Source organism: Abramis brama, assembly GCF_963993115.1.
Source record: "Abramis brama genome assembly, chromosome: 23".
Taxonomy (NCBI): Eukaryota; Metazoa; Chordata; class Actinopteri; order Cypriniformes; family Leuciscidae; genus Abramis; species Abramis brama.
The window spans coordinates 5,773,842-5,801,067 of NC_139985.1; the positions used below are offsets into that span (position 1 = coordinate 5,773,842).

The 27,226-nt window shown below is 38.6% G+C and overlaps 1 protein-coding gene across 1 annotated transcript in view; it reads right to left on the reverse strand.

Moving 5' to 3' along the window:
• Window positions 1-7,268: 7,268 nt before the first annotated feature.
• The window catches only part of LOC311074680 (uncharacterized protein), a 55,163-nt gene continuing 35,205 nt past the window's right edge, over window positions 7,269-27,226 (reverse strand). Inside the window, exons 10-13 of the mRNA XM_084101465.1 lie at window positions 7,803-7,824; window positions 7,682-7,722; window positions 7,502-7,548; window positions 7,269-7,411 (exon numbers count right to left, since the gene is read on the reverse strand). Of these exons, the coding sequence (XP_083957591.1) occupies window positions 7,310-7,411; window positions 7,502-7,548; window positions 7,682-7,722; window positions 7,803-7,824 (212 nt within the window). The 3' untranslated portion in view covers window positions 7,269-7,309. The remainder of the gene's footprint in view (window positions 7,412-7,501; window positions 7,549-7,681; window positions 7,723-7,802; window positions 7,825-27,226) is intronic.

Genomic DNA, 27,226 nt, shown 5'->3' on the forward strand with positions numbered 1-27,226 from the left:
ATGTTTAATGGTGATGTCTATCATTATCAGTTCTTGTTGGGGTGCATCAAGCCGGTGATTTGAGATGTGAAACTAACCCCAATACTGTCTGATTTCTCGAAGCTAGTGGTGTCTGTGGTACGCTTATTTCCCACACAGTTTGGAGATCTCAAAGTCAACTGTATGAAGGACCCCGGGGAAGATACGAGTGGAGGCTTAACTCACTGTGAGGTATTGTGGATTGCAATGTCTAGTGTGGAAATGAGCACGTGTGGAATGTTGAAGTGTTTGGATGCATGCACAAGTGTGGGAAATTCTAAATTCTACTTCCACTCGTAATCTCATCTGTTGGCCTTGCCGATGTCAGGAGTTTTCAAGTGTTATTGATGACTTTTGTGTGAGTGTACACTGCACAGGAACCAGTTCACAACTGCTGTTCAGAGATTCAGTCACCTTTCTGCTGTTTCGGTTCATTCGAATAGGATTTGCTGTGTGATCGATTACCACTGTTGTCCAGAAATCCAGTTATCCCCCGCCATTCTAGTTCATTCGAAGAGGATTTGCTGTGTGTTCGCTTGCCACTGCTGTCCAGAGATCCAGTCACCTCTCTGCCATTCTGGTTTATCTGAAGAGGATTTGCTGTGTGTTCGCTTGCCACTGCTGTCCAGAGATCCAGTCACCTCCCCGCCATTTTGGTTTAGCCGAAGAGGATTTGCTGTGTGTTCGCTTACCACTGCTGTCCAGAGATTCAGTCACCTCCCTGCTATTCTGGTTTATCCGAAGAGGATTTGCTGTGTGAATACTTACTACTGCCTGTCTCGAAGAGGAGTTACTGTGTGATGATCTACTCCAATCCGTTTCAAGGAAGAGTCCCGGTGCAGAGAGTCCTTTGCTGCTGGCCTAGAGAGAAAAGAGTACGTTAGTGACTCCCGGAGGCTTGGCTCTTGAGTTTTAATTGCTTTTAATGTTCAAAACAAACTCGTTTGTTTTTATCTTGTCCTGACTCGTGGTGTCCTCTGGTGTAGCTCCTTGAGGTGGTACTTTTACTAAAGGTGGTCTGGTGCATACCCCTACCTGTGACAATAGCGTGTGCATAGTCATTTCTCATATACTGTAGTTGTTTTATGGTAACACTTTACAATAAGGTTCATTAGTTAACATTAGTTAACCACCTTAGTTTACATTAACTAAGAATAAACAATACTTCTACAGCATTTATTAATCTTAATATTAATTTCAACCCTGTTACGAGTTTTATAATGTCCAATGAACACTGACAATTATAGTGGTAGCAGAGGCGGACAGAGTACACAGCTACATTACTTGAGTAAAAGTACAGATACCCCTTGCTAAATTTTACTCAAGTACTACAGTCAGATGTCTACTTAAGTAAAAGTACTAAAGTACTTGTTTTTAAAAGTACTTGAGTATCAAAGAGTACATTTTCTAAATATTGCATTACTACTGCCACAGTGCTTACATTCAGTGGCGGCTCCTGCAAAATCTCTCAGGGGGGGCAAATGTTTGGATGATTGATAAGGATAAGGTCCATCCATGCAATGGATAAATTAACAGCTTAAGCATGTAAAGGCAACTTCACTACTTTAATATTAATGAAAAATAAAGTGACTCTTACAATAAATCTCCTTGTTTGTTTCTATATGAGTGTTAACAATTCAGCAGCAAGTCAAAATCAATTCAAACAAAGCCCAGCCAGGATGCGAATTTCCAAAAACGTTTACTCCAATACAATTTAATAAGAAACAACTGAAATCACATAACTCACTATTTACGCTACTTGCTCTGGCCAGCGTAGCGCAAATCGCTCTGAATCTGAAGGGCTACATTTTATTTCTCCATTTAATAAACTAACTATTCCATCAGATAAATATTTGTTGTGAAAGAAATAGTTACATTCAAGCATTTTATCCAAAATTTAAGCACTTTTCAAACCTTAAACACATCAAAATTCAAGCACTTTCAAGGATTTCAAGCACCCATACGAACCCTGCACATTACTCACTATTTACACGACAGCTGAATGGTATTTCTTTTAATGACACGATAGAATTAACTGCGTTCGCCATGACGTTGTTCAAGTTCAACTGGCGTGGCCTCAACTCGCGAGTTGTCCCAACAGTCTCTCTCGCTCTCGTTCTCTTTTTTATTTTTATTTTTTAATCACATTTGATAAAGATATTAAAGTAGTGTTTCATTTTTTCTTGTTGTTCAAATTCAAAATTGTTTTCAAATATTATTTGTCACTTAAAGATTTTTAATAGTGTATGTTTGTTTCCACCAATCGCTGCACAAGTTAAGGATACGTATGATGACGTAAGCACGTTAGTGCGAGCCCTCCTGGAAGCGATTTTTTTTTTCCCAGGATGGTAGGGGAAGACTCATGAATATTCATTAGGGAAGTCATCCCTGATTGGTCTGATGACCTAACTGTACTAAAATGTAGTTTATTCCTCCAAATAAAGGATTATGTGTTCCCTTTTGTCACTACCAAAACAATGTCACAACCGAAACTTCAAGAAAATGTTTCGGTTGTGACTGTTTTGGTAGTGACCATTTTAGATACTTTTGAGCCTAGCTCGAAGATGCTAATCAGCACATGGTTAGCAATCACTGGTCAGAACAGTTGAACACATATAACAACTAAATTTTATGGAATAACATCCAAAAAAGTTTGCTCAATAGCAGAAAAAATGAGTTTGGTAGTGACATTCCTTAAAGTTACACACAGATTTTTAGACTTTAGAACACATTTACCTCAAAATGATGGGATCAATCTACTCACCATATAGCACATGAGAGAGAGGGACACAGGAATATTTCCTGATAAAAAATGTAGGGGTGTGGTTAAAATCAGTCTCAGCCAATGGACTACAACATTCACTGTTTTGGTAGTGACATGAAAATGCAGGACATCTTTTTTTTAGATAAAGTTTCATGATTTAAAAATAAAATATAAAATAAATATTTTTTTTAAAACAAGAATGGAAAAATTTGCAAAAGATTTTTCAATATCATTTTCACAAGTTGAAATTTAGGGGTTAGGGTTTGGGACAGCCACTTCCTAATTGAAAGTAGCCCATAAATTATGATTTTATATATATAAAGCTTACTGATATCTTAAATATTATTGTGGGTTTCAATAGATAATTGAAGGATCTTAGTAAACATCTAAGATTTTAATAATTAAATGCTTTTCAAATGTGTTTTTTGGATGAGGGACAGCAGTTTGCACCAATTCTGTAGAATGGCCCATATACTTGAAGCGGCATCTCTGTGATTTGGCAGGGTCGTATATATTTTTTTCAAGGTTTTTGTTTCCTGTGCGCTTTTTTATCCATATTTCACGAAGAATGGAGTGGTTTGATAGTATTTTGGGTGCTGGATCATATAACTCTATAGTGAAATATCTATAGAGTGATTAACTTATAGGGTTGCAAAGGGGCGGAAAATTTCCGGAAAGTTTCCGGTAAATTTCCATGGGAAGTTGAGCTGAGGAATTTTGGAAATTTTGAAAAAAATGTACCCATTTAAACTTGTTTTTATTATTCAGTTTGGGTAAAAGTACTTTTAAAAAATGAAAAAAAATGAATAAACTAGTCACAATATATACAGTATAAGCTTTCTTTTAGTTTAATTTTAATTAACTTTTAATTTCCCACACCAGGAGTAATTTATATAGTTCCATTGTATAGCGATTATCTGTTCAAAACAATTTCTATGTTCTATGCAAAATGTTTTATTAAAGACAAGATAGAAAATAAATATTTGTGGTGCTGTAAAGTGGTTAGAAAAAATGAAATCGGAATTGGTTAAAATCGGTATCGGCAGGTCAAACTCAATGAAAAATTGGAAATCGGAATCGGCCAAGAAAATTGTAATCGGTGCATCTCTAGTAGCTAGCATCTGCCTTGTGTGGTAAATAAAGTTATGCTAGCTTATTAAGCATCTAACTTATCAGCTTGCTATCTACTAGATGAATGCATTTGTATGTGATATTTGCAATTTAAACATTTAATAAATATATTTCCCCATAATATCATCAAAACTTACTTCACTTTGTTTAGTCCACAGGCTCAAATGTGTGCCTTCAATAGTCTTGTGCTTTCTGCTTCTGTACATGTGATGGAGGCATGCACAGTGCCAGTAGGGGGTGTGGTCTCAATAGCCATGCAGTAAGCAGTGTGCTATGTGCATGTTATTGAGGAATGGCATGGATATTCAAGTGTATTTGAATGGCATCTGTTTGTTTTAGTCAAGATTATGCTAAAATATACTTTCCTCAACTATATTTAAGTTCCCTATGAAGAGCCAACCTTCAACTTTGAAATTTCCCAGTTTATTCCCATTTATTCCCATAAATTCCTGTTAATTCCCTTAAATTCCCATTTATTCCCATGGAAAGTTTCCATTTTTGAAAATTCCCAGAATTTTGCAACCCTATTAACTTACATTATAAATTAATACAGTGAGGTTATGTATTAATACAAAATAAATAATAAAAAGTAAACCACATAATTTTTCTTTGAATAAATTAGCCTATGCTACACCATACAACTATAGCCTGGGTTTCCCCATGTAGCATTGTGCGCACCGCGATTTTATTCACGCTGCTAGGCAGCCTGGATTCCATGGACCAGATTTTCGCCTCAGTGAGGGAACTGTCGACAACCCAATCACCGAACGGGGAGGGAGCAGCAAGACGATGACGACGTCTATGCGACACACCGAAGTAGTTTGTTTATATCTATGGATCCAACATGGCATCAGACGCGAAGTTACCTTTCGATGCAGTCTTAGATAGTGTTCTAAGTAGTTTAGAACGCAAGTTTATTTCGTCTTCTTCCTCGTCGAATTTCTGTCGCTCTACATACGTCATCTGGTATAATTGAAATGATTGGCTATGAGCACAGTACAGGCGCATTTGATTTGATTTACATTCGTAGCGCCCAATAAACGGCTCTGGGCATTCGTAAACCACGCCTCAAATACGAGAAAATGAACATGTGGTTCCCAGACCACGTCTCAATGAGAAGAGGTCTGACGTTAGCCAGGCTAATACAACTATACAATTTGCAGAAAGAGAAAGCTGAAAACCATCAGAAGAGCAAAAACAAAAATAATGATTAGATGGAGATGAATGACTAGCAGCATGCGATGCGGTAAGGAACATTATGATATTTCATACAACTAGACCTATAACGACAAGACATTTCCAAGCATATCCTGGAGACAAGTAAATTTGAGTAAAATCACAGGCTTCGCTTATCCCGTGCGAATGCGCCACACGAAATTCAGATGTGGGGGGTGATTTCTAAATCACACGTGGTCCCAAGATAATACTAATCCAGTAGATATAACTAATAGGGCTTTAGTTAATGGGGGAAAAATCTAGTGAAGCTGGCTAATTTATTCAAAGAAAAATGATGTGGTTTACTATTAAGTATTTATTTTGTATTAATACATAACCTCACTGTATTAATATAAATGTAACATTATAGCATGACATTTGTCGATAATTGTCAAGCACAGGTGACTCCGCGTGGTGGGAGGGGGCCCCCAAATCAAATTCTGCTTAGGGCCCCCAAAAGGCTTGTGCCGGCACTGGGTGTCCACCAGTGCCATGATCAGCCATGTTTCTTTCTGTCACAAGAACTCAGATTGATCACCATTTGCTATGTGTTTAATTAGTACTATTGACCAATTAATTTGAAATGATTGGTGATACTCACTTGGTTTTGGTCTTCCAAAAACAGCAGTTTCACTAGGAGTTGAGGCTTGACAAATAAAAGGTTGACATGGAAAACAGAAACTTCTAAAATTCACAGAACAAGAGCCCTTACTGAACCTGAATTGCTTCAGTGTAGCTCAAGTAAATGTTTTAGTCACTTACTGTAGTGTATAGGCAAGGACAAAGCAGAGATAGAATCCAAGTGCAACACTTACTTTAATAAAACAAACAAGAAATCTCAGTCAAAAATCATTTCACGTGGTGAAGATTACAACATCATCTACCTTTGGTTTGCTAAATAAACAGCAAACAGAGGAAAAATATAATATACAAAGTTGTTTAAAACAAAATCTGTAACAGTGCACAGTATAACAAAATCATCTACAAGTAGAGATGCAAGTTATAATTTACATTTTGATAATTAAAATACAATGAACTACTTTTTATCAACTTATGTAAATCCTGCATCAAACATATATATGAAGATCTAGTTGAGCTACAGGAACCAGTAGATGCAGACATGGCCACAGGTACAGTTTTATCTCTAAGCTAACAAAAAAATATTACTTACAAGTTAGAGAGCCTGGTATGAAAACTGCTGACAGAATTCAAAATTGGGTCAGGGTGAAGTTACAATATTGAAATATAAAGTTTGAAAATATTGCATGTGACCTGATACCTGACAAATAAAACTGACCCTCGTTTAACCATTTTGTTTGTGTAAACCCCATAAACTGCTATATTTCCATCATGTCTATCTATACACCGGTCAAATATGAATATGGATTTTTTTTTTTTTTTTTTTTACTCTGGGCTGTCACTGGATCAGAATGAGAAGATTGTTTTCGAACTTGTGACTTCTTCACAGTGTAGGACCTCACTCGTCAAATTTGTAAGATTTTTTGCTAAATCGTAAATATTTTACGAGTTGCCCAATTCGTATGAATTCATACGAATGACCTACCCCTGACCCCGCCCCTAAACCTAACCGTCACTGGGTTTTAGACAAATCTTACGAATTCGTACGAGTGAGGTCATATGAATTCATACGAATCAGTCACATTTTACTCACTCGTACGAATTGGTCGTGAGATAGCGTTGGTTATTCTCACAGATGAACTCTGATCTTCTGACCAAATACTGATCTGAGATCCAGTGAGTGAGAGCTGACATGATGAGCTCTGTACTGAGTAACTTTCTCTTCCATTTATGTTAAAGACACACATGTGTCTGACTGTGTCTGTTTCCTTAATAACTGAAGCAGATGCTGTAAAAAATAAAAAAATAAAAAGTATTTATTTTAGAGGGCTAATTTTCTTATTTTACAGATATTGATGACAGGCCTATTTTCATCGTCACTCTTAGGATTTTTTCATCGTTCCATTAAATGCAATTGTCATCATTTAAAAATAGAGAAAAATATATTGATGTTCAGAGGGGGTGTACTCATTTATTTATATATATATATGTGTGTGTGTGTGTGTGTGTGTGTGTGTGTGTGTGTGTATAAATAGGCAATACACATTTACAATCTCTTTAAATGACAGTTTATTTCATTATAATGATATAATAAAAGAGAAATTAAATTAGCAGAGAATGATTTGGCATTTGTGCCAGACTGTATAACATATGAGTGTTTACAGGATCATCAGGGATGGTGCAGTACACGTGGTACAATTTTTCCTATAGAGAACAAAGAATATACATATGAAAATGAAGTGAAAGAGAAGTATATATGGTAAAAGTTAGAAGAAACAGGTCTCTAGTACTCACCTCATGTTCTTCAGAATGTTTCTCATTGTCTTCAGTATCATCTTCATCTGCCACATTAGAAATACAATATCTTCATTTCAACCATTTGTAACTTTTAACTTCTGTACTGTATGAAAATTATAAAACATACTTTGCACAAAAAATACTCATAATATGCAGCACATTATCATTTGTATTTACCTGGGCTCTGGGAAACAGCTGCTACAGATGTATTCATAGGACTAAACATAATAAAAGTACACATTTATTTTAATGTTTTAACAAATAAGCACCTATATAAAGTACACTAGAAAATTCTTACCTCTTCTTTCTTGGTTTCTGTCCTAGTAAAATATACCACACCAATGCATTAATGTGTTGTGATGCAAATTTATTATTAAAACCTGTTAATTACACTTGGTGTACTTATATATTATCTTATTTTTCCTATTACATATTTTAGTAATCATTATAAATTAGGTATCATTCAAAAGCATAAACAGTCAAAATTCATCCTGTCAAAACTGTTTTGATGTTACCATGGAAACAATAAATTAAATCTAAATTAAAGGGTTGTGACAGCTGGCTTCTCTCCCTAGTGGATGTTGTAATATTCCAAATTTACTGCACTATTTTATAATCAAATCCTTTTCTAAGTTTTACAAAACACATTGTTGGAAAGGTCTGAGACTCAATGATTTTTCTGTTTTGTGAGAGGAGAGGATTTTGTGACGTATAGCGCCCAAACATCCCACAGGAACCTCCATTTTTGAGATATCAACTTTAAAATTGGAGCACAACTTGATTAGACATATGGCTTTGTTTTTTTATTAAAGTAATTTTAGCATCCAAATGATTTTTCAAAAATACATATTTTGTATAAAATAAAACTGATTAGTACAGTACATTTGCTTTACAGTAAATCTAAATTTCTATAACTTTTATACACTTTCATTTTTTGAAGTCCACTTTTGTGTTTTCTTTAAAAAGAAGTTCAGAAAGCATTCATGAGTTACAGCCATATTTAAGTTTAGTGCATTTTCACATCTATACTCAAAACGGGGTGACATTAACAGGTTTTAAAACTGTTACAAATAAATGTCAGTTTACTGTACATCCACATATAGGTAACTTACTGATGCAGAACAGACAGAAGCCCATGAGTCTGGTCAGGAAAATCCCCCCGCTGGTGGCCGCCAGTGCCATGATCAGCCATGTTTCTTTGTGTCACCAAGAAATCAGATCGATTGATCACCATGTGCAAAGTTAAGTTTTCAGTCGCAGCGATTAATCGATTGTTAATACGTACTTGTTTTTGGTGTCCTGTGGCTATCAGTTTCACCAGGATTTGCAGCTTTGACAGCTAAACGGTTGAAAAGGAGGAATATACATTTTTAAACATCTCTTAAAAACAGCACCAGTCACTGTGATTTTGCCAAGTAAGATATGTTCCTGGATCAACATATGAAAATTTGTCTGAAAATTTAATCCTAACCCTAACCCTATCTCTAAACCTAACCCTACCCATAACTTATCCCTAAACCTTTAATTTTAAGAGAGTATGACAAAGAGGTGGGCAATTCCACGCAAAACTGTCACATCCATAACGCCAACTAAATACCATGGCATTGTGTTGGCGTTATGGATGTGACAGTTTTGCGTGGAATTGCCCAGGTTCTATATAAGGAAACATGTCTTGTCATCCAATCTTTTATATCTTTAACACACTCTGTCAATTTGGATAATTTAGCGTTTTCATCCGGCCGTGATGAAATATATATTTGAGTGTCATCAGCATAACAATGGAAACTAATTCCATGTTTCCTTATAATATTTCCAAGTGGCAGCATATATATTGAGAATTATAGAGGGCCTAACACAGATCCTTGCGGCACTCCATAGTTTACTGGAGTTATGATCGATTTTTCTCCATTTAAATAGACAAAATGGTAGCGGTCAGATAGTTATGATCTGAACCAGCTTAATGCTTGTCCTTGAACACCAGTATAATTTTGTAGTCGATCTAAGAGTATTGTGTGATCTATAGTATCGAACGCAGCACTAAGATCAAGTAAAACTAGTATTGAGATACAGCCTTGGTCAGAAGCTAAGAGTAAATCATTTGTGATTTTAACGAGCGCAGTTTCAGTGCTATGGTGCGGCCTGAATCCTGACTGAAACTTTTCATAGATGTCATTTTCTTGTAAGAAAGAGCCCAGTTGGGCAGAGACAACTTTTTCTAGTATTTTAGACATAAAAGGAAGATTTGAAATTGGTCTATAATTTGCTAGGTTATTTGGGTCTAATTGTGGTTTCTTAATGAGTGGTTTTATAACTGCCAGTTTAAATGTTCTTGGAACATGACCTAAAGTTAAAGACGAGTTAATAATATTGAGGAGAGGCTCTTCCACTACAGGTAACACTTCTTTCAGTAGTTTAGTTGGTATGGGATCTAATAAACATGTTGTTGTTTTAGAGGAAGTGATAAGTTTATTTAACTCTATTTGTTCTACAGTTGTAAAGCACTGTAATTGTTCTTGCGGGGTGATAATCGAGGCTGAGTTATAAGGCGCGATTGAGGATTGAACGTTTACAATTGTGGTTCTGATGTTTTCTATTTTCTCAGTGAAAAAATTCATGAAATCATTACTACTAAACTGTAACGGAATATTTTGTTCAGGTGACGCTTGTTTATTTGTTAGTCTAGCCACGGTGTTAAATAAAAACCTAGGATTGTTTTGGTTATTTTCTATTAGATTGCGGAGGTGCTCAGCCCTGGCTACTTTTAGGGCCTTTTTATAACGTGACGTACTGTCTTTCCAAGCGATTCTAAAAACCTCTAAATTAGTTTGTTTCCATTTACGCTCTAAATTACGGGTTTCTCTCTTTAGAACACGCGTAGTATTGTTGTACCATGGTGCTTTACTTTTCTCTCTGACCTATTTTAATCTAATAGGTGCAACAATATCCAGTGTTCCAGAGAGAATGGTGCTCATAGTGCTGGTTAGTTCCTCTAGTTCATCTGTTTGTAGTTAAAAATAAAACGTATTATAAACTAAACAAATCCATGGTTCATTGTTGGCAAAATGACCATGATAGCCTTTATATTTCACATCTATGTGGTTCAGTCTTGTATATTGATTAGGCCTACTTTGCTATTCTATAAATATATAGGCCTAATAAGTTGTAGGCCTATTATAATATGCTATGATGTATGAAATATATTTATCTAAATATCAATTAGTTTCCACATCATTTCAGGGGTTATTTTTCAACATTTTCTTCCGTGGGAGCATGTCATGTTCACGCTGAGCTTGTTGTAGATTCAGTGCACGAGACAAAAATGGCTAAGCGCTTTACAATTAGTTGCTGTTATGTTCTCTAGTCTGCAGTTTTAAAAAGAAAATAAATTATATATATTTACTCATTTACTCATCAAGTTAAGCTTTAGTATAAGGTCTAACAACTGTGCAAAAAAATAATAATAATTACAATATGTTTTGTGCAGCACAAATTGTGCTCACTTGAGGTAGCAGCTAGTCATGATTTTATAAGCCATCACCAGCTAAATTCCCGCCATCAACAGTGAAATGTCTTCCATTATACATTTATCTAGGTGTATTTCACGTATCGATCGGTTTAAGTTGGAAAAAACAGCCGAAGGGGAACTTAACCTTCTAGGTGTAAGGGATGCCAGCTAGCATTGCTGTATGTGTAATATTAGTCCCTTTTGAATCGGCATCTCTGTGATTTGGTGGGGTCGTATATAATTTTTTCAAGGTTTTTGTTTCCTGTGTGCTTTTTTATCCACCTTTTGCGAAGAATGGAGTGTGTTGATAGTATTTTGGGTGCTGGGTCATATCACTATAGGCTACACCATACAACTATAAAATTTGCAGAAAGAGAAAGCTAAAAACCATCAGAAGAGCAAAAACAAAAAGAATGATTAGATGGAGATGAATGACTAGCAGCATGCAATAAGGAACATTCTTCTGTTTATGATATTTCATACAGATAGACCTATAACGACAAGACATTTCCAAGCAATAGCCTATTGACATCATATCCGGGAGATAAGTCAGTAAATTTGAGTAAAATCACAGGCTTCGCTTATCCCGTGCGAATGCGCCACACGAAATACAGATGTGGGGGGTAATTTCTAAATCACACGTGGTCCCAAGATAATACTAATCCAGTGCGAATAGGGCTTTAGTTAAAGGGGTGGTTGATTATGATTTCACTTTTTTAACTTTAGTTAGTGTGTAATGTTGCTGTTTGAGCATAAAAAACATCTGCAAAGTTACAATGCTCAAAGTTCAAAGCAAAGGTGGTCTCCCTTCCTTTTTTAGCTTTTTCTAAAATGAAGAAAAATGTATAGCAAATTATTAGAAACATCTCTGTGAATGACTATTAGAGCAGCACCTCCTAATCAATACAATTAAAGATGAAAATAGTACAACAAATATAATTTTCCGATTTTTAAGCAGTTAATGTCAAATCATATTTATAACCGAAAGTAATAACAAAAAGAATAGAGCATAGAAAATAACAGATGGCAGAAATAACATGAACCAAAGCAATAATGACTCACTGTCATCAAAACTGGAGAGATCTGGCACAGGCAGCAACTCTTGATCCTGGAGGGACTTTGGACACACAGAGACTCCAGATCTTCTAGACCTGGCCTGGCAGACACATTAACTCAGGTTCTGCATCCAGCGTTTGCTTGATCCTGGAGGGACCTGGAACACACAGACTCCCACGAGATTTTCCGCCACTATCCTCAGCCCGGGCCAGGCTCTTGATCAAGCATTAGTGTTTTTTTAATCATTACTTTATTAGCCTAATTGACCCTTCGCAAAGACCCGCCCCCCTTAGTTACCGTCGCTATGTCCGACAAGCTACGCTGCTCTCACGCCACACCATGTTCTCACGCAGTGAAAAATACATCGCGGAGCAGAGAGGAACGACAACACGCTGACAGACAGGACAGACCAGGTTACTTTTCGGTTACTTTTGATATTAAACATATTAAACAAAGTCTCACCTTTCAAATTTGGTCATTTTTTAAAAGAAATTTAAACGATACATACCGTTTTGTGGCTCTTAAATGTGTCTGACAGATCGCTGTAGAACATCAGTTAAAGCTGCTCGTGAACCGATCATCTCTTCCTTCTAGTTCATTTATAGCATCAAATAAACATGAATGAACATAAGAAGGAATGTTGTTTTAAACCGCGGAAAGGTGTCATTACATTCCGTTTTTCCAAATAGATCCTCCCATGTTAATCTGCTATCTCTCCTGACTGCTTTGTCGGACAAAATGGCGGATGGCGGATTATGATTGGTTAGATCGCCTGTCAATCAAGCTCCCTAAGCCACGCCCGAAAACCGCCACAGGCCAATCATGGCTTAGCAACCGTAAATAGGCGCGGGAGGTCTGGCAAGTTTTCGAGCGAGGGAAACATGGCGAAGCGTTGTGCGTATGGATTGTGCAAATCTGATACCCGGTATCTTAAAAGTTTGGACGGGGGGTGGAACTGTTTCCCTTCCTGAAACCTAAAACCCAAGGGGAGAAATGCCGGTGTAGCAATCGATTCTGTTCCCTACCGGAATTCCTGTTCCCTTTACGCAATCATACTACAAATCATGCGTAGTTGCCGATACGTACCATCAGAACTGAATACGAGAAAGAAGCAGTTAAAAAAGGATTGTATTTTTTCCCGAAATTTAAGCGTTTTTTTTTTTTTTATTAGAAGCGAGTTTTTCCCCATCTGTCAATTCAATCCAGATTATTTCTTTTCAAATTTAAAACGTTATTACCGATTTCAATGTAATGTTTATTAAGGCTTTGATTTATTAAGGTTTATTAAGGCTTTGACACGGCTCGTTGAGGGGGAACAGGAATTCCGGTAGGGAACAGAATCGACTGCTTCACCGGCCGTGGATCAAGCAGTGTGGGAGGCCCCATTCACAACTAAATGTCGACAGGATTAACAAAAACACCCTCGTTTGTTCCATGACGTGTGAGCAGTAGCCTGGTACGCTAAAAATATAAGCGGGAGAATGTTATCATTGCAAAGTGGTCAGGCTAATGTCTTGTGTGTATTCCACAAGATTTATGGATAAGCTGTTTGATTTATAATTATTAGATTTTCAAATTTCACTTACCCTGCTGTGCATGAACAAAGCTGTTCTTCAATTTGTGTGTTTCCCATTTGAATGGTCAGCGTATGAGGCGGCTGCTGCTTGGGACCTATAGGCTTTAGCTTCAATTTTGATTAAATTATTCTCTAATCGGTTGCATATTATGTCGTGGATATATCCCTCGAAGTCAAGTCAAGTCATCTTCATTTATATAGTGCTTTTAAAGGGGAAATGAAGCAGTCAATCAAGTTTACATGATTTACAAGATGGATTTCCACTATAAATCAACGATTATATAAGAAACATGACAAATGTAAACATAAAAGAAAGAAGAAAAACCATTATATCCTTCACGGCCAGGGCGCCACCATTGTGCAGTATTGTATATGTGACGTCACGGGGTTGGTTGGCTTTAATAAACCTGTCTGAATGTAGGAATATCCCGACATCAAACTGTCTACAGCACGATGTTTTGACCGCAAACTAACGTTAGGTACAGTCATTATTAGCTAACAGCTGTAAGCATGAACTAGCTAACGCTAACTTAGTGTTTAGCTAACTTAGTGAAGTTTATTAGTAACGTTACGTTACCAGACACAAAGAAGACGTCTAACGTTATATGTTAACAAACTGCACATGGAAACATTGTTTGCGATGTCTGCCATCATATTCCTGTCTCGTCAACACCATGTAAGTTAGCATGTATTAATATATGCATTTGAGCCGATACGGCGTGGGAACCGAGCTGTGGTACGTCGTTATGTCGAACAGCAGGTGGTGGTTTGGGGCGAAGAGCGGGTAAGCAACGCTACCTGGTGCCAGTGTGGCTGTTGTACTGCGATGCCCACCGTGTCAGAGTCCATCTGCTGTATATAACATATAACGTGAAGTCGTTAGTTGTTCGCGGTCAAAACATCATGGTGTAGACAGTTTGATGTCGGGATATTCCTACATTCAGCCAGGTTTATTAAAGCCAACCAACCCCGTGACGTCACATGTTAGAATACTGCACAATGGTGGCGCCCTGGCCACGAAAGATATAACGTTTTTTCTTTTTTCTTTTATATGTTTACATTTGTCATGTTTCTTATATAATTGTTGATTATAGTGGAAATCCATCTTGTAAATCATGTAAACTTGATTGACTGCTTCATTTCCCCTTTAACAATGTAGATTGTTCCAAAGCAGCTTTACATTGATAACAGGAAATTAAAGTAAAGTGTTTTGGCTTTATAGCAGCTCTAGAATAAAGTTATTGTCCAGCTAAAGTTAGTTTGACTGATTCAAAGAAAGAACTGGGCTAATATGGTCATACTTCCTGGTTCTGGTAAGAACTCTAGCTGCTGCGTTTTGGACCAGCTGTAATTTGTTTATCAAGAGTGCAGGGCAACCACCCATAATAGCATTACAATAATCTAGCCTTGATGGCATGAACGCATGGACTAATTGTTCAGCATTTGTCAATGAGAGCATATGACGTAATTTAGATATATTTTTAAGATGGAAAAATGCGGTTTTACAGATACTAGACACGTGACTTTCAAATGAAAGATTGGTATCAAAGAGCACACCCAGGTTCCTAACCGACGACGAAGACTTGACGGAGCAGCCGTCAAGTGTTAGATAGTATTCTAGATTATTATGTGAGGAAGTTTTGTCCAATAATTAGAATCTCTTTTTCAGAATTTAGTAGTAGGAAATTACTAGTCATTCAATTTTTTATATCACCTATGCATTCCGTTAATTTTGTGAATTGGTAAGTTTCGTCAGGGCGTGAAGAAATATAGAGCTGAGTATCATCAGCTTCCTAATGATATATCCCAAGGGTAGCATGTACAGAGTGAAAAGCAACTGTCCTAGTACTGAGCCTTGTGGTACACCATACTGAACTTGTGATCTGTGAGACATCTCTTCATTTACTGCTACAAACTGATAACGGTCAGAACGGTCATGATTTAAACCATGTTAATGCAATTCCACTAATGCCAACATCATTTTCGAGTCTATTTAAAAGAATGTTGCGGTCAATAGCATCAAATGCAGCACTAAGATCGAGTAACACTAATAGAGAGATACAACCACGACCAGATGACAAGAGCAAATCATTTGTGACTCTGATGAGAGCAGTCTCAGTACTATGGTACGGTCTAAATCCTGACTGAAAATCCTTGCAGATATCATTTCTTTCTAAAAAAGGAACATAGTTGTGAGGATACCGCCTTTTCTAGTATCTTTGACAGAAAAGGTAGATTCGAGATCGGCCTGTAATTGACTAATTCTGTACGATCATGTTGCGTTTTTTTAACAAGCGGTTTAATCATAGCCAGCTTAAAAAGTTTTTGGAACATATCCTAATGACAAAGATGAATGAATGATGTTAAGAAGAGGATCTATGACCTCTGGAAGCATCTTTTTCAGTAGCTTAGTCGGTATAGGGTCTAACATACATATTTGTCGATTTAGATGATTTAACGAGTTTAACAAATTCTTCCTCTTCTATAGCAATGAATGAGTACAATTTTTCCTTAGGGACACTACAATGCACTGCCTGATGCGATACTGTAGTAGACGGTTGCATAGTTATAATTTTCTCCCTGATCAATCTCATAAGTGAAGAAGTTCATAAAGTCATTACTGCTGTGCTGCTTGGAAACATCTGGGCTTGACGCTTTATTTTTCGTTAGTTTAGCCACCGTTTCAAATAAATATCTAGGGTTTTGTTTATTTTCTTCTAATAGGGTTGAAAAATAAGCAGATCTAGCAGCTTTTAAGGCCTCTCTGTATGCAATCGAGCTCTCTTTCCTTGAAATGTGAAATACCTCAAGTTTAGTTTTTTTCAGTTGCGCTCCATTTTTCTATTTTCTTTGATCTTCTTTAAGCGCAAAGGAGCAACTGTGTCTAAAGTACTGGAAAAGAGAGAGTTAAAAGTTTCTGTCGCAATATCGAGTTCTAAGCGATCTGGGATGCTGAGATGATGAAACTAATCAGGAAGATTATTAATAATAAGCAATCTTTAGTGGCAGAAGTGATAGGTCTAACATATTTGTAACACGGAGTCAGCTTTGCAGCCTTGACTAAATGAAGTTTACACAAGACTAGATAATGATCTGAGATGTCATCACTCTGCTGCAGAATTTCAACGGCATCAACATTGATTCCATGTGATAATATTAGATCTAGGGTATGATTACGACAATGAGTAGGTCTTGACACATGTTGTCTAACTCCAACAGAGTTAAGAATGTCTTTAAATGCCAGTCCCAATGCATCTTTCTCGTTATCTTTTTCGAACATCAATTCAATTTTTACCCTTAGATGGGTTTGGAAGTTTTTTGTATGTCCTAATTCGGGGAACAGACACAGTCTCTATATGATGATGATGATGATGATGATATCTAGGTGAAAGAGGCTCTATGTGATGGGATTTATCTGACCTTGGTGACGTGAGACAGCTAGCAGACGGTCGGTTTAGCCAGTCTGTCTGCTTCCTGACCTGAGCCCCAGATTGTCATGTTTGAGCTCTAAGACTTATGTGCCATATTACTAGAGAGAAGAGCAGCACCATCCCAGGAGAGATGAATACCATCTCTTTTCAACAGGTCAGGTCTGCCCCAAAAACTTTTCCAATTGTCTATGAATTCTGTATTATTTTGCGGACACCACTATGACAACCAGCCATTGAGTGAGGACAATCTACTAAGTATCTCATCACTCCTGCGAACAGGAAGGGGGCCAGAGCAAATTACAGTGCCTGACATCGTACTTGCGAGCTCACACACCTCTTTAATATTAATTTTGGTGATCTCCGACTGGCGGAGTCGAACATCATTTATGACGACGTGAATAATAATCTTAGAGAATTTACAATTAGCATTAGCCAGCACTTTCAAATTTGCTTTGATGTCAGGCGCTCTGGCTCCCGGCAAACATGTGACTATGGTGGCTGGTGTCTCTATTTTCACGTTCCGTGTAATAGAATCACCAATAACCAGGGCACATTCAACAGGATTCACAATGGGTGTTTCACTGAGTGTTTTGTCCCGCGACTACAGCGCCTCACCGTCACCCAGTTGCCCTGCTGCACGGGCTCTACTTCAGCCGGAACCGAACAATGTAAAGAGTTCACTAAGCTACTCGTATCCAAAGCAATATCTAAAACCCTTGCACTCTTACAATTAACCTCGATTAAAGCTTGGATGCGTGTCTCTAGTTCTGAAATCTTCCCCGTCAGCTTTTGGTGCTAAATAGGAAAAGGATCTACCGCCAGCAGTCGATTTTGATATTCTAGGTATTATCAACTGGCCGGAATTTTGAGATCGCAATAGACGTGAAGGACTATAATGCGTTAAGAGCTCGCTTAAGTACTGCGGAGCTAAACCATTAAGTGCTTTGTAAGTAATCAGCATTATTTTAAAATGTATACAGTGTTTAATAGGGAGCGAGTGCAGTGTCGACAGAACTGGTCTAATATGGTCATACTTCCTGGTTCTGGTAAGAACTCTAGCTGCTGCGTTTTGGACCAGCTGTAATTTGTTTATTAAGCGTGCTGGGCAACCACCCATAATAGCATTACAATAATCTAGCCTTGATGGCATGAACGCATGGACTAATTGTTCAGCATTTGTCAATGAGAGCATATGACGTAATTTAGATATATTTTTAAGATGGAAAAATGCGTTTTTACAGATACTAGACACGTGACTTTCAAATGAAAGATTGGTATCAGAGAGCACACCCAGGTTCCTAACCGACGACGAAGACTTGACGGAGCAGCCGTCAAGTGTTAGACAGTATTCTAGATTATTATGTGAGGAAGTTTTTTGTCCAATAATTACAATCTCTTTTTCAGAATTAAGTATTAGGAAATTACTAGTCATTCAATTTTTTATATCACCTATGCATTCCGTTAATTTTGTGAATTGGTAAGTTTCGTCAGGGCGTGAAGAAATATAGAGCTGAGTATCATCAGCAAAACAGTGAAAACTAATTCCATGCTTCCTAATGATATATCCCAAGGGTAGCATGTACAGAGTGAAAAGCAACGGTCCTAGTACTGAGCCTTGTGGTACGCCATACTGAACTTGTGATCTGTGAGACATCTCTTCATTTACTGCTACAAACTGATAACGGTCAGAACGGTCATGATTTAAACCATGTTAATGCAATTCCACTAATGCCAACATCATTTTCGAGTCTATTTAAAAGAATGTTGCGGTCAATAGCATCAAATGCAGCACTGAGATCGAGTAACACTAATAGAGAGATACAACCACGACCGGATGACAAGAGCAAATCATTTGTGACTCTGATGAGAGCAGTCTCAGTACTATGGTACGGTCTAAATCCTGACTGAAAATCCTTGCAGATATCATTTCTTTCTAAAAAAGGAACATAGTTGTGAGGATACCGCCTTTTCTAGTATCTTTGACAGAAAAGGTAGATTCGAGATCGGCCTGTAATTGACTAATTCTGTACGATCATGTTGCGTTTTTTTAACAAGCGGTTTAATCATAGCCAGCTTAAAAAGTTTTTGGAACATATCCTAATGACAAAGATGAATGAATGATGTTAAGAAGAGGATCTATGACCTCTGGAAGCATCTCTTTCAGTAGCTTAGTCGGTATAGGGTCTAACATACATATTTGTCGATTTAGATGATTTAACGAGTTGAACAAATTCTTCCTCTTCTATAGCAATGAATGAGTACAATTTTTCCTTAGGGACACTACAATGCACTGCCTGATGCGATACTGTAGTAGACGGTTGCATAGTTATAATTTTCTCCCTGATCAATCTCATAAGTGAAGAAGTTCATAAAGTCATTAATGCTGTGCTGCTTGGAAACATCTGGGCTTGAAGCTTTATTTTTCGTTAGTTTAGCCACCGTTTCAAATAAATATCTAGGGTTTTGTTTATTTTCTTCTAATAGGGTTGAAAAATAAGCAGATCTAGCAGCTTTTAAGGCCTATCTGTATGCAATCGAGCTCTCTTTCCTTGAAATGTGAAATACCTCTAGTTTAGTTTTTTCCAGTTGCGCTCCATTTTTCTATTTTCTTTGATCTTCTTTAAGCGCAACGGAGCAAGTTCTGTGTCTAAAGTACTGGAAAAGAGAGAGTTAAAAGTTTCTGTCGCAATATCGAGTTCTTCTAAGCGATCTGGGATGCTGAGATGATGAAACTGATCAGGAAGATTATTAATAATAAGCAATCTTTAGTGGCAGAAGTGATAGGTCTAACATATTTGTAACACGGAGTCAGCTTTGCAGCCTTGACTAAATGAAGTTTACACAAGACTAGATAATGATCTGAGATGTCATCGCTCTGCTGCAGAATTTCAACGGCATCAACATTGATTCTCGTGTGATAATATTAGATCTAGGGTATGATTAAGACAATGAGTAGGTCCTGATACATGTTGTCTAACTCCAACAGAATTAAGAATGTCTTTAAATGCCAGTCCCAATGCATCTTTCTCGTTATCTTTTTCGAACATCAATTCAATTTTTACCCTTAGATGGGTTTGGAAGTTTTTTGTATGTCCTAATTCGGGGAACAGAAACAGTCTCTATATTATGATGATGATGATGATGATGATATCTAGGTGAAAGAGGCTCTATGTGATGGGATTTATCTGACCTTGGTGACGTGAGACAGCTAGCAGACGGTCGGTTTAGCCAGTCTGTCTGCTTCCTGACCTGAGCCCCAGATTGTCATGTTTGAGCTCTAAGACTTATGTGCCATATTACTAGAGAGAAGAGCAGCACCATCCCAGGAGAGATGAATACCATCTCTTTTCAACAGGTCAGGTCTGCCCCAAAAACGTTTCCAATTGTCTATGAATTCTGTATTATTTTGCGGACACCACTATGACAACCAGCCATTGAGTGAGGACAATCTACTAAGTATCTCATCACTCCTGCGAACAGGAAGGGGGCCAGAGCAAATTACAGTGCCTGACATCGTACTTGCGAGCTCACACACCTCTTTAATATTAATTTTGGTGATCTCTGACTGGCGGAGTCGAACATCATTTGTGACGACGTGAATAATAATCTTAGAGAATTTACAATTAGCATTAGCCAGCACTTTTAAATTTGCTTTGATGTCAGGCGCTCTGGCTCCCAGCAAACATGTGACTATGGTGGCTGGTGTCTCTATTTTCACGTTCCGTGTAATAGAATCACCAATAACCAGGGCACATTCAACAGGATTCACAATGGGTGTTTCACTGAGTGTTTTGTCCCGCGACTACAGCGCCTCACCGTCACCCAGTTGCCCTGTTGCACGGGCTCTACTTCAGCCGGAACCGAACAATGTAAAGAGTTCACTAAGCTAGTCGTATCCAAAGCAGTATCTAAAACCCTTGCACTCTTACAATTAACCTCGATTAAAGCTTGGATGCGTGTCTCTAGTTCTGAAATCTTCCCAGTCAGCTTTACTATCTCCCTGCATTTATCACATGTAAATCCTGTGCTAACAGGCTAGCGAATTACTAGCGTTTTGTGCTAGCAATAATGATTTAGATTGAAGCTAGCAATGTCAGGTTAATGTGTGATGTTGAGTAAGTTATATTTAGCAGTATAAACAACAAGGAATGATAGTAAATAATGATTCAAAACAGAAAGATATACGAAGCTTTCAGACGCATACCAACGCAACAGCTGCAGCAGGAGCAACAAGGCAGACAGGAGCAATCGATCAGGAGCAAACTGCATACTGCATATTCAAATGCATACTGCAGTCCCTTTTGTCTTGCTCTCTCAGATATTTCACCTGTTTCACTGCCAAAAATGACTAATTATCTCCTTGGGAATGTCTGACACCAGTGCATACACACAGTAATAGACGTGTCAGGCGTGAAAGCTTGTCAGGCGTAGCAACAGTAAGTAAGGAGGGCGGGGCTTAGCGAAGGGTCAAGTGGGTGGGGAGAAAGCTATGCCATAATCAGAAATATTATATATATATATATATATATATATATATATATATATATATATATATATATATATATATATATATATATATATATATGCAAAGTAGGTCTAAGTAACAAATTTGTACAAAGTTGCACAAGTTAGGCTACAAAGTTACAAAATGCAACACGTCATGTGTCATGCGCAGCGTCTCCTCCACTCGCATGCATCACTCCGGGCCTGCTGTGCTGTATTGTGTAGCTTAAGTGCAACATGGAGCTTGAAAATGTAAAGAAAAAAATAAACACAGGAGAAATAACTTTGAGCAAGTTTGGAGTAAAGTCGGAGGTTATTCATTAAGATAACTCTAAACAGATTTCTGTAGTTCAAACAACTCGGAATTGTAGTTGAGAACGTCAGCCATTTTCAGATTTTTAAGCAGTTACTTAAAGCGATGTCAAATCATATTTATAACCGAAAGTAATAACAAAAAGAATAGAACATAGAAAGTAACAGATGGCAGAAATAACATGAACCAAAGTAATAATGACTCACTGTAATCAAAACTGGAGAGATCTGGCACAGGCGGCAACTCTTGATCCTGGAGGTACCTGGAACACACAGAGACTCCAGATCTTCTAGACCTGGCCTGGCAGACACATCAACTCAGGTTCTGCGTCCAGCACTGGCGTGTTCTTCTGTAAACAACAAAAATGTATTAGAAACATTTTTTTTATTAGCACAGATTACAGCTGAATGATTCACTAGTAAAACTGTCCTAACATAGAGCTGCTTTATGTTGCTAGTTCATATTAATAATTAGCAGGTTTTGCATTTAAGTTCATGTTCCTGCTCAGCCAATTTCAAGAACACTATGGCGCTTTTCCACTGCATGGTACGGTACGGCTCGGTTCGGTACGGCTCACTTATGGCACATTTCCACTGCATGGTACGGAACGGCTCGCTTCGGCTCGCTTTAAATGGTACCACCTCTGTTGAGGTTCCAAGTGTACCGTACCGATACTAAAATGTGACGTGAAAACACTGCAGATCACTGATTGGTCAGACAGAATCATCACTACCAGCGTCATTGTGCCTGTTCCCCTTTCCTCCTCCCACTTTCCATGATGGCTGCATGTCTTTCTGTCTGCTCTTTGTCCATTTTGAACTTTTTAAAAGGTTTTTAGGGCACCTTTCACTGAAATAATCCAGACAGTGCCTTCATTTAATCTTAAAGTTTTTGTAATTATGGATATTTTACCCTGTTATTTTTGTGAGCTTTTGGCCTATTATTTGGTTTGAGGCATATCTTCATGCTACAGCCCAGGGATCTGCTGCAGTGTGGTTTGTCTTCAGCCTAGATCTGTGACGGGTTCTTGAAACAGGATTTACAGCAAGATAACAACATCTATCTCCAGCTGCATTGTAGTTCGCTTCCAGCACACACTAAAGCCTATGCTATCTGGCTACAGCTATTCTGAGAGGTTCTCGGCCTACTCCACCTGGTCTGAGGCCTACCTGCTTGTTTTCAAGAGGATCTCGGCCTACTCCACCTGGTCTGAGGCCTACATGGACCTGCTGCAGTGTGGCTTGCCTTCAGCCTAGATCTGTGGCAGGGATTTTCGAATCAGGATTTACATCAAGATACATCAAGGCTTGTTTCCAGCACACATTGAAGCCTGTGCTACACTACTAAAGTTTCTGAATCATGCTTTTCTTTATAAAAATCCTACTGGTTCTCTGGATTTTGTCATTCACCTTTTTGCTGCATGTACAGTATCAGGACCCCGGGCCTGCTGGTAAACGCACTCTAGGGTCTGCCACAGCATTTCACTGTCGGGGAACATTAGACTTCATTCTTCAATCGAGAGATGTCCCATCCTTTTGGATTACTAAATCTGTTGGACTTTCTGTCACCCAGGTATTTCGAACCCTTCCATATTTTTCAATTATGCTACTGCAGGAACTGTTTGACTCTAACTTGTTACTGGCTTTGCCCTTTGTAAAAGACAAACAATGGATTTGTTCTGGTGTTGCTCTTAGACGCATGTTAATTATTCTCATGTTATTTATCTCTGGTAATGTTCATCCAAATCCTGGGCCACCTAACTCAGTTACTGCCCAGCTGTCATTTGGTGAATTTTGTGACCGTAAATCATTGGGTTTTTTACATGTAAATATCTGCAGTCTGTTGAATTCTAAGCATTTTGACACTTTAAAAACATTGGTGCACACAGCTAATCCTGATGTTCTTGCTATCTCTGAATCCTGGCTTAAAAAAGGGAACACTGATCTTGGCATCTTCATACCAGGCTATAATGTGTTTCGTCAGGACAGAACTACCAGGGTTGGTGGTGTAGCTATGTATGTTAAAGATCATCTGCAATGTACTGTTGCTCTTTCTAAGTCAGTTCCTAAACAACTTGAACTACTGGTACTAAAGCTTAGGCTTTCAACTACTTTCTCTATCTCTGTTGGTGTTTGCTATAGAGCACCTTCAGCTCCAGTTTCTGCACTCACAGCTTTTAGTCAACTCCTAGCTCCATACATATCCTCTGAGTTTGTCCTTATGGGTGATCTGAACTGGAATATGATCAATCCCCCAGATACAGTTTTGCAACAGTTTGATGCTCTAAACCTTACTCAGATGATATCTGAGCCCACCAGACCTAATCCTAAATCTTCCTCATCATCCACTCTGATTGACCTCCTTTTGACTAACAATCCATCTAATTATCAAGCCGGAGTTTTCAGTCAAATAAGTGATCATTGCGCTATTGCATGTATACGCTCTGGCCTTTCAATCAAAAGGCCCCCAGTAATTGTAACCAAGCACTCTTTGAAAAAACTGGATATGCAAGCTTTTCTCCAAGATGTTGCGGCTGTGTCCTGGGACAGAATTAATTCCTTTCTTTAAAGCGAATTTCGTTTTGTACAAATTGTATCTTAATTTTAATAAATGTTTCATCAACCAATTGCATGTATTTAAAAAATAAAAAGCAAATATAGGAGACAATATAATAACCGTGACATGAAGGCTCCGATGCGCCGCGTTCACTTGCATTGCATTGTGAAGTTGAACTAGAGCGCATCTCATCGTAAATGAATGAAACTCAGCATAGGCCTATGCCTCATACATTAGCATTAAATATCTTTGCTGCATCCTTTCTAGAACAGACAAGGGCTTTCTTGCGGCTCGCATCAGCAGAGCATTGCATCGTCCATAGACCGCAAAAGAATCAGCGGATGGCGGGCGGGTGCGGCTTTGAAATCTGGTCAAAAAACGTTGGTGCGGATGATGAGTTTTGTGATGCGGTTGCGGATTATCTAATACCCCATCCGCGTTTCTCTATTGATAACAACATTGAACACTACACAAATTATATTAATTTTATTCAAACTAAGTTGTCTTATAACAGACGAACATCATAACCGTCATCACCAATTCTGAAACCGGCACACCCCTAGGGTCCCATTGATAAAAAACAAAGAAAACAGCATACACTAACCTCAACATAGTCTTGCAGTGAGCGACTGATGTTGTCTCTTACACCGGCCTTCATGGAGTTCTCCACTTCCAAAGGAAGGAGACACAGGAACGGACAAACGGACTTCTTCTCCCTCACCAGAGTACATGTGTGTGGTCTGCAGATCTGACTGGAACTGGAGCTGCATATAGTACAATAGATTTCATAATCTGTGTGTTTATTACTATATATAACAAAATTATATTGATATTTTCTGCTATGCTAATTATTTGAATTTCTAAAATGGTGAAAATATTCAATCTGATCAGTTATCTGTAAAAGAGAACTCACCCGAATGATGTTCTCAAAGCATTTGCGGAGATGTGGCTGCACTGCTGTTGGATCTTTAGTCTGAGATAGAATCTCCAGTAACTCATCATCTGATAAAAAATTTAATCTAAACCCAGTAAATGAAGAGAGTTTTAAAATAATTCCTTATACAATCATAGTGATCATGCACAGATAAATTTAACTTGAAAGTGCTAAGTGTCACGGAGTCAGCACGCTCCGCCCACGTTCACTCTCCACGGAATTCTAATTCACCGCACCTGCACATCATCATCTGGTCTCGCCCTTACGTGAACATGCATACTCTACTTGAATACTTACCGATTCCTACCTACCTCGAAGATTCTTCACCTGAACTTCATCTTCGATCATCCGCTTCCCGTCATCCGTCTTCAGTCATCTGTCTCCGCGACGAAGGGGTCCCAGGCTGGAGTACCTCATCGACTGGGAGGATTATGGTCCCGAGGAGCGCTCATGGGTAACCCGTTATGATCTACTCGATCCTACACTCCTCACACAATACCATACAGAACACCCAGATCGACTGGCTCCCAGGGGTCGAGGTAGACCCCGTCGTCGTCCCATCATCGTCGCCCGTGGAGGAGGGTGTACTGTCACGGAGTCACCAGATTAGCACGCTCCGCCCACTCGTTCACTCTCCCCGGAATTCTAATTCACTGCACCTGCACATCATAATCAACTCACACTATAAAGAGACACTTACCCTTCACTTCCTTACCCCTTCTGGTCACTATGAATATCGGGTCATGCCGTACAGCCTGTCCAACTCACCTGAGGTGTTCCTGATCATCGTAATTTTGAATACCTGCGAGAAGCTAAGAGATTAGAAGCCACATCAAGCCCGGTGGGCTTTTTCTTCATCAGGTTCAATTTCACCATCTCATATCGACCTGGGGATAAGAACTTTAAGGCAGATGCCTTATCACGTCTTCATCAATCTGTTGCTGACGATTCTTCTCGTGAGCCTATCCTCCCTCCAGCCATGATCGTCAGTCCCATAAGATGGGCCATCGATGAGCAAATTTCCCAAGCAAATCGCTCCAACCCTGCTCCACCGGGAGGTCCAGAAGAGTTCCTCTACATTCCACCCACCTTTCATCTGCCCCTTCTGGACTCAGCTCATACATCTCTGGGCTCTGGACACGAGGTAGCCGATGTACCCTCTCACTCCTACGTCAACGCTACTGGTGGCCCACCATGCCTCAGGATATCTCCCGGTACATCAAGGGTTGCTCAGTCTGTTGCGTTACCTACATTCCTCGTTGCTCCTGCTGCAGCTTTTGCGTTGGTGTGCGTCTGTAAGCTTCGTATATCTTTCGGTTTTTAATCATTATTTACTATCATTCCTTGTTGTTTATACTGCTAAATATAACTTACTAAACATCACACATTAACCTGACATTGCTAGCTTCAATCTAAATCGTTATTGCTAGCACATCACACTAGTAATTCGCTAGCCTGTTAGCGTGCCATCTGTGTGCTCTATTTATTTATTTATTTTTTTCTCTCGCGCGCTCGTGCCTTTTACGAGTCCAAACAACTTAGATGACTAGGATCAGTCAACAAACACGGTAAGTCATCTTCTCCTCTTATTGTTACTTGCACCTCATGCAACATGTTTAGCATATCCTTCTCTGTCAGCACAGGATTTACATGTGATAAATGCAGGGAGATAGTAAAGCTGACGGGGAAGATTTCAGAACTAGAGACACGCATCCAAGTAAGTGATAATGTAGAGCGAGGCGGTTGTTATAGCGAATACAACTCCAACAGGCTGATCAGGACCCCAACGCAAAGCGGATTTATTGTGGAGTTATTGGCGATTCTATTACACGGAACGTGAAAATAGAG